Raw genomic sequence first — 8421 nt, 5'->3', positions numbered from 1 at the left:
CTACCTTCCAGTCTGCAGGGCTGTCGCTGTCGCCTTCATCCCTGAAGTGGGTCCCGCTCTGGACCCTCCACCGCAGATCTGCAGCAGCGGGAGCCACTTCTCGGCCGAGCCCTCGACGGGCTTGGCGATGCGGTCGGCGTGGGACAGGTTGCCCCACGCGTTGCGCTGCGGCCCCTCAGCGGCCGCCGAGGCCGAAGGCACGCCCACGGCAGCGTAGGGGTTCCCGTTCGCGCCGCCCGACGGCGCCGGCTGGAGGTGGCAGAGCTCGACTGGCTGAAGTCCGGCCGGGGCAGCGGCTTGAAGTCCGGGTTGATCCTCACCACCTGGAGCGCTTCGGCCAAGGTGACCGCCGCCCTCCGCCGCCGCGGGAGAGCCGAGAAGCGGCGCCGTGATCCCAGCGGGCGTGAGGAGGCGATCCGAGGCTGGGGGGCGAGGTCGGTGCCGCCAGCGCACGCGCACCTAGAGGAAGGCGCAGCCGAGCACTTCGCGGACCCATCAACATCTGGACTCCGCCGGTTCCGCTGCGCAGACGGGACGGCAGGGCGCTCCTTCGGTCACAGCCAGCGGACCGAAGCATGCAAGGAGCCGCGAAAGGATCCTCTCCCGGCGGTATTCTCGATGCTACTAACTGGAATACGGTGGCGGCAGCTCCTGCAGCTACTACGCAGCCGTCGGACTTAGGTGTCTCCGCGAGCGCCCAATGGCTGCCTTCGCCGCGGCACCGGCCGCCTCTGACTGACGGACCCCGCGGCCAATGATCCCACGGCGCTGCGCTGGCAGCCACTGGGAGCGTGGCTGGGTGGGGCCGGGGCGGAGGCCGCGCAGGGCTGTTTTTTTTTTCACATCCCGGCTCGCCACCTGGAGACCGCTTCTGCTTTCCGGGCGCCTTCGGGTGTCTGATGCCCTCGACCGCGCGGCGCGCTGTGGCTGCCAGCCGCGGACCCGCGTGCAGGAGGCAGCGGCACTTTGCTTGCTGCTGAGGCGCGGGGCCGAGCGCTCGGGGAGCCGGGGAGCCCGCCGCTCCGCCTCTCCAGACCTCCGCGCGCGGCCGGGACGGCGAGGGGTTCCACTCTGTATAGTAGTGCCACAGCATTCTGTGTATTAATTTTGTATCCTGTAACTTTGCTGAATTCAGATATTATCTAGAAGTTTTGGAGTGGATTCTTTTGAGTTTCTATTATATACAATATCATGTCTTCTGCAAACAGGGACAGTTTGACTTCTTCCTTACCAATCTGAATAGTGGTTTTTATTTCTACCTGGCACAACTTCATTGGGTAATTGCCATTCATATTGAAGTGCTAAGGTAACTAAAGTACTACAGATAAGTAACATCAGGAATGTGCATTTTAAAATAAGTTATCCGGTCTTTTTCTTTGTATATATTTTTTTCAGATGGATTGCAATTACCGTGGATATGTTGCAGGTTTCCAAATTCTCTTATGTCTCTCAACACTTGTTCAGGACTCAGGTTGTAGCCTATATAAAGATATTCCATGGGCAGTATTAGGTCCTGGTAGTCTATGAGCTGACCCTGTTTTTCTTTACTTTTTTTTTTATTTTTTATTTTTATTTTGGTATCATTAATCTACAATTACATGAAGGACATTATGTTTACTAGGCTCCCCCCTTCACCAAGTCCCCCCCACATCCCCGTTCACAGTCACTGTCCATCTACATAGTAAGATGCTATAAAATCACTACTTGTCACCAAGTTCACAGTCACTGTCCTTCAACATAGTAAGATGCTGTAAAATCACTACTTGTCTTCTCTGTATTGCACAGCCCTCCCTGTGCCCCCACCAACACTATACATGCTAATCGAAATGCCCCTTTCTTTTCTTCCCGCCCTTATCCCTCCCTTCCCACCCGTTCTCCCCAGTCCCTTTCCCTTTGGTAACTATTAGTCCATTCTTGGGTTCTGTGCTTCTGCTGCTGTTTTGAGTGAAATCATTTGGTACTTGTCTTTCTCCGCCTGGCTTATTTCACTGAGCATAATACCCTCTAGCTCCATCCATGTTGTTGCAAATGGTAGGATTTGTTTTTTTTCTTATGGCTGTGTAATATTCCATTGTGTACATGTACCACATCTTCTTTATCCATTCATCTACTGATGGACATTTAGGTTGCTTCCATACCTTGGGTATTGCAAATAGTGCAGCGATAAACAGGGGTGCATCTCTCTTTTTCAAACTGGAGTGCTGCATTCTTAGGGTAAATTCCTAGAAGTGGAATTCCTGGAGCTGACCCTGTTTTTCTAGTTCTAGTCACCTTTATTATTTCAGTTCCCTAGAGGGTGAACCAGATTTCCAATAAGATAGAGTTGATCACTGTGCCAGCCTCTATTCCCGAAGGGAGGCTGCATATTGATTGTGCTGAGATCTGCTGCTTGAGGCTTTGAGCAATCCTGAATGCAAGAGGTGTTGACTGGTCTCTCTATACTCCTTTAGTTTTCCCAAATTCCTTCTTTTTACCAAGTTCTTGATTTCCTGTTATGCATAATAATTGTAGAATGCCTGGATATGATGGAAACTTTAGCTCTGCTCCCATTAATTTTTAGATGAGTAGTATCTTCAGCCCACACAAAGAAATTATTTAGGACATTGAACGTCATGCGGGCCTGTCTCATGTCTCACAAAGAAGAAAGGGACCTAAGACTAAGGAAGAGAGTGCCTAAAGGTCCTACAGGCTATCTATACCCGAGGAAGGGGTCTTAACCAGTATAAGCACATAGATCCATACTTTCTTTTAGATGTTCAAATATTTCTATTAGAATATTTGTAATATAAAACATTATGCATCCTGTGGTATTACTGGTCCAGCTCTGGGGTAACAGAGGTAAAGAAGAATAAAGAGGTAGAGTAGAAAAACCAGGGTGACTTTAAATGTAAACAAAATATTCTGACCTAACTTTCTCATTTGAGTATTAGATTGTGGTTTTGGTAGAATCATTTCAGACTTGTTTGATTATTTTAACATTCTGGGGAACACTGCAGTTTAAAAACATCTCATATGGAATTGAACCAACAGAGACTGTATCAGGATTCTTGCACATCATTTATGAAGAAGGAAACGATAACCCTAATATTCCTCTCCTGGGAGACAATGACACATATAGCCGTAATAATTTGCAGTATCAAGACAGTAAAAGTTCAGAAGTAACTGTTGGCTTTTTAATTTTATCTTATTCGGTATAATTTTGTGAAATGAAAAGCATTTTCAGAGCAAAATTTGGTGACTTGCAAATGTTAAAGTCATTTTACTTCATGAAGGCCCTGCATGATTTTTAAAATGGATAGAGAACGAAATTAAGCTTTTTGTTATGCTTGTTATTAGGTGAAAATTTAGCAAGAATGTAGGTAATTAATCTTGGAAACAGATATACGAACATAGGATTAAAGAAACCAAAGACTTAATTTTCACATGTGGGCATTTGGATAGTTAATGTAAATTATTTCATTTCCTGAATTATTGTGATAATTTAGGTGAAAATACTATGTGATCTGGATTTCTAAGTTAAGTCTTTGTTTCATTAGAGTTCAGAAATGAATCATATTAGTGGCCTACATAAGGTGCATATAAAGCAAAGTGATGAATTCTTCCTCCACAAAGACCTGTAAACTGTCATAGAAACATTCCCAGCTCAATTGAACTGCCATTGATCATAGACTTTAGTAATATTTTTCTAAACCATATTTTTTTATCATAATATTTGGTAGTAGGAAAATGTGCCCACATGGAAGGTTACTATGAAAATCCAAGAGTAAGGAGAGAAAGATTTATGTTATAAACTTAATATTTCCAGTTTCAGCTATTGCTAAACTCAGATGATTCCTGGGGATCTCACTGAAAATTCTTACTAACCATGGGCACTTTTTGGCCTGGAATTTTCTTAATAGTACCTAACTTTTGTTTTTGAAAGCAGTCTTGTTATGTAATCAGTAGCGACACAACTCTCAATTTATCTCTGAACATAATTTCAACAGAAGGTAAATTTGGGCAAATTCCTCAGAATTCACGTGTGTTTTTCAGAGACCCAGAATTTTTAAGTTACTTCCTCGATATCTTGCAATGCATATTGTTGTGGATAAAAATCTGGTAGGTCCTTTTTTATGCATTGTATTTTTAAATGATTTACATTTGTCTGTGATTTCAATAATGTAATAAAAATTTTGACCTTTTTTGGATAAATGTTTATTTTGCTTTTGCAGTTAAGTTCTTTGAAATTGTAAATAAACCAAGTGTTTGTTGATTCATTTATTATATGTATACGATGTCTAACTGCTTTTGTAAAGTGAAACATCTTTTCATTTACTAAAACTTGTCAGTTATTTTTCTCATTTTCAAGGAGACTGCCAGTGAAAGTATAGATTAGAGCTCTCTCTTATTCAGCTAAGTCAGTGCCTTTTTCATGTCTATAATTAATCTTTTTTTAGGGGGGTGGTTTCTATTAGATTAACTTCTCATTTTATCCATGTTATTTTCCTAATATTGTGTGTTCTTGTAGACCATGAAACTTTCTTAAGACAATTATCCTGAATTCTTCTGAAGCATAACGAACAAGTTCTTACATGGTGAACAAATTCTTACATAGTGAATAAGTTTCTGATAGTGTCTAATCTTATTTCATTAGGGTCAGTTATTAAAGCTATAGGTTTCCTTTGGTAGCTTGTTTTCCCTTTTTTCCTGATCCTTTGAATCCTTATGACAAAATCCATTCATTTGAGTAAGTGGTCTCCTCTAGTTTGTGCTCTGGTAAAAATTAACCCCAAAATCTTAGTGGCCAAACACTGCTTATTTTCCATTCATGCAATGTCAGCCTCTCCAGGACAGCTGTTTTCCAGGTGTTGGCTCAGTGCTCCAGAATGCTTAGATAAAATTATTTTGGCATTTTTATATTGATAGCTTCTTTTCCAACTGTCAACCCAATAGAATAGCACACCAGAGACCTGGACCGCAGTAAGGAGATACTGCCCATCTGAAGCGACATTCACCACTTTTGCCCTCATTTTATTGACCAGAATGAATCACCTGGCTATGTCTGTCTTTAAAAAAGAAAGGGTTCCTGCACCTTAGAAGAGAACTGAACATTGGTAAATAAGGATAATGCCTAGTACCAAAACTAAACACAAAGGGAATTCATATTCTTGAAAGAATTTGCTATTAGAAAAGTAAGGGTGAAAAATGTATGAACAGGGTTTTCAATGGAAAAACTGTAAAAAGAGAAATGTAAGAGAACAGGCAAATAGTAAGAGCATAAGTTGATGATAAACAGAAACATTAAATCAGTAAGTAAATTGACAACTGGTTGGTACAAAAGAAAAAAATGGGTAGAAAGTATTAGGCAAAAGAGAAGTAAACTTGTTAGGGTACTAAAAAGGATAAATGATGTAACTATGGCTTTGGAGAATAGTAAAACAAACCAAATTCAATATTAAAACAAATTTGCAAGTGCAAATTTGATTGTGTTGTATACCTTAAACTTACATGATGTTATATGTAAATTATATCTCTAAAAGCTGGAAAGAAAGAATTTGGGTCAGTTACCAGTATTAGGTATAGCTTTGAAAGAGAGTTCTTTAAAACATTTCAGGAAGTCATAGTTCATATGCTAACACTAGTTCTAGGATATAGGAAAAGCATGGTACTTAAATTTATGTGGACTGCGAATATTTACTAAGCAACATTCATTTGCTTAATTATGACAGTGTGTACATGCACACACACATCTTAAAGCCACAAACTTCTAAACAAAATGTTGCATTAATTTTGATAGTATATTAATAGAATACAATGATCTGGTCAAGAAATATGATGGTTTAATATTAAATAATGTTACTGAAATATGTCAAAAGACAAAAATCATTATGAATCTTTATCAAAAAAGCCTTTGATAATAATTGAGCTCCGAATTTTTTTTTTTGAGAGGGCATCTCTCACATTTATTGATCAAATGGTTGTTAACAACAATAAAATTCTGTGTAGGGGACTCAATGCACAATCATTAATCCACCCCAAGCCTAATTCTCATCAGTCTCCGATCTTCTGAAGTATAAGAACAAGTTCTTACATGGTGAACAAATTCTTACATAGTGAATAAGTTCTTACATGGTGAACAGTACAAGGACAGTCATCACAGAAACTTTCGGTTTTGATCACGCATTATGAACTATAAACAATCAGGTCAAATATGAATATTCGTTTGATTTTATACTTGATTTATATGTGAATCCCACATTTCTCCCTTTATTATTATTATTATTATTTTTATTTTTAATAAAATGCTGAGGTGGTAGGTAGATGCAAGATAAAGGTAGAAAACATGGTTTAGTGTTGTAAGAGGGCAATTGTAGATGATCAGGTGTGTGCCTGTAGACTATGTATTAATCCGAGCTAGACAAGGGCAACAAAACATCCACGGATGCAGAAGATTTCTCTCAAAACAGGGGGGGTGAGGTTCTAAGCCTCTCTTCTGTTGATCCCCAATTTCTCACCTGATGGCCCCCCTGCGACTGTGCCTGTCTTAGGTTGTTCTTCCCTTGAGGAATCTTACCCGTCTCTGGCTAACCAGTCATCTTCTGTGAACTCCCAATTTTTATAAAAACTTTAGTATAAGGAGATTTACTGAACCTGTATGTAGTGAACTGATAAACATTTAGTAAATAGGTGTTTCTGAACATGACCTAGAAGAATACTAATCTTAAACAGAGCTCCACTTAATAAATATTTGAAGTTTTCCTGTGAAAAATTGGGAGCACACCTCATATACCTGGCATAACCATTGGTACTTAATGTTGTCCTGACATTTTAAAGCAATTAGACATAGAAAGAGATTATTGAAATAAAGATTACATTAGAGACCAGTTAATGTGGTCATGTGAAAGGATGTATTCAAACACAGAATCCAGGATCACTTCAACAGTGAACCTGTCTTGAAGGATTCTCCCTCTCTCTGCTTATATTTTTTGATTTGTAATATTTTAGAAATAAGTTATTTTTTGAAACATCACATTTAAAAAAATGTGGTACCATATTCATCAACAATAAGTAATGCCACAAGTTGGGTGCATTAACCATTGTTTAAAAAACAAAGCTGTTAAATATGTTTATGTATTTTTATAGAAATTAACCTTTTTAAAAATTTATAGAAATATCTATAATTATATGTATATATATAATTTATCAAGTTATAAATTAAATTTATTCATTTATAAATTATTTTAATCATTATTTATGCACCAGTATTGATTTTCTGGATTTCAGTTGGAATGTAGGCTATTTTAGAATATAGCTAATTGTACATTTAAAGGGTATATGATGTGTTAATGACATCCACTAGGTTTTAGAAAAATTTATCTTTTTCAGTTTGATTACATGGGCGTTGATATCGAGTCTGTAATGCAGAAGGTTATTCAGATAATTGGCTTTGTTAACACTGTAAGTTTTGAAAAACTTTTTTGTTTATATATTTCTTAAATATAGGCAATATTAATTGATGTGCACAATATTTTGCTGTGCTGTTGAAGAGTTTCCATAATCAAAATACTGAATTAAATGTCTTATGTATATTTTTATAAAAGTTTCATGTTGAACTTAATTAATGTTTTCATTTATCTTTTACTTTTAGATGCTTAACCAGTTAAAACTGACTGGTATAATATCTTCTATAGAAATATGATCACATAAAAACAAAATTTCTACTACAGGGAATCCTAATCATATATTATCAAGATTTTTAGAGTGGATATATAACCACCTCTACAGACCTCATCATACTGCATACTTACTTGTGTGAGTATAGTATTCCATATTTGTACAGCATCAAAGGAGCAACCCAAAATGATTTCATATGCTAATTCTGAAAAATAAGCATTTCCTTCCTTTATACTACGTTCTATAAATTTGACAGACACCTTGGGATGGGGAAAAATAGTAGTTAAAGTACTTGTCCTCAAGGAACTAGTGTGAGACAAGACTGAAAAACTTTTATCAACAGATATAAAATAATCTGATAAAGGTAAAATTTCATGAAAGTATTGAAATAACTGAAGATTAATTATGGATGTGACAGTTTCTTTGATTTCTCTTGTCTTATGAACTTTAATTACCTCCTATCTCTACATTCTTGTCTCTCATCTGATTAATTCTTATGTTTTTATTTTTTAATAACATGAGAATATTGAATTGTTACACTATCTAGAACCTAATGCACAGAAAACTATTCATCTTTGATGAATAAATAATTCATTATTCATCTTTAATGAAAGAACAGATGACAGAAAATTGAATTTTCAGGGCTGTAAATATAGAGGAAAAAGGATAAAAATTATAACCATTAGCACATTTTGCATAAACTTATACTTCTGGATGTTTATCAAATTCATATTTTACAAATATATATTGAAATATTCTTACCATTGA

The 8421-nt window shown here is 37.9% G+C and overlaps 2 protein-coding genes across 2 annotated transcripts in view; one reads left to right on the top strand and one right to left on the bottom strand.

Annotated features, from left to right (window-relative positions):
• Positions 1–2987, bottom strand: part of LOC140845184 (uncharacterized) — a 29603-nt gene extending 26616 nt beyond the window's left edge. The window contains exon 1 of the mRNA XM_073218947.1: positions 5–2987. Within this exon, the coding sequence (XP_073075048.1) occupies positions 317–1093 (777 nt within the window). The 5' untranslated portion in view covers positions 1094–2987 and the 3' untranslated portion in view covers positions 5–316. The remainder of the gene's footprint in view (positions 1–4) is intronic.
• Positions 1395–8421, top strand: part of LOC108405726 (putative disintegrin and metalloproteinase domain-containing protein 5) — a 38951-nt gene continuing 31924 nt past the window's right edge. The window contains 4 exon segments of the mRNA XM_073219289.1: positions 1395–1426; positions 1429–1470; positions 2983–3158; positions 4033–4098. Of these exon segments, the coding sequence (XP_073075390.1) occupies positions 1396–1426; positions 1429–1470; positions 2983–3158; positions 4033–4098 (315 nt within the window). The 5' untranslated portion in view covers position 1395.

The sequence above is a fragment of the Manis javanica genome, chromosome 12 (genome assembly GCF_040802235.1).
Source record: "Manis javanica isolate MJ-LG chromosome 12, MJ_LKY, whole genome shotgun sequence".
NCBI lineage: Eukaryota > Metazoa > Chordata > Mammalia > Pholidota > Manidae > Manis > Manis javanica.
Note: the sequence above shows the minus strand (reverse complement) of the source record. Positions and strands in the feature narration are given on the sequence as shown.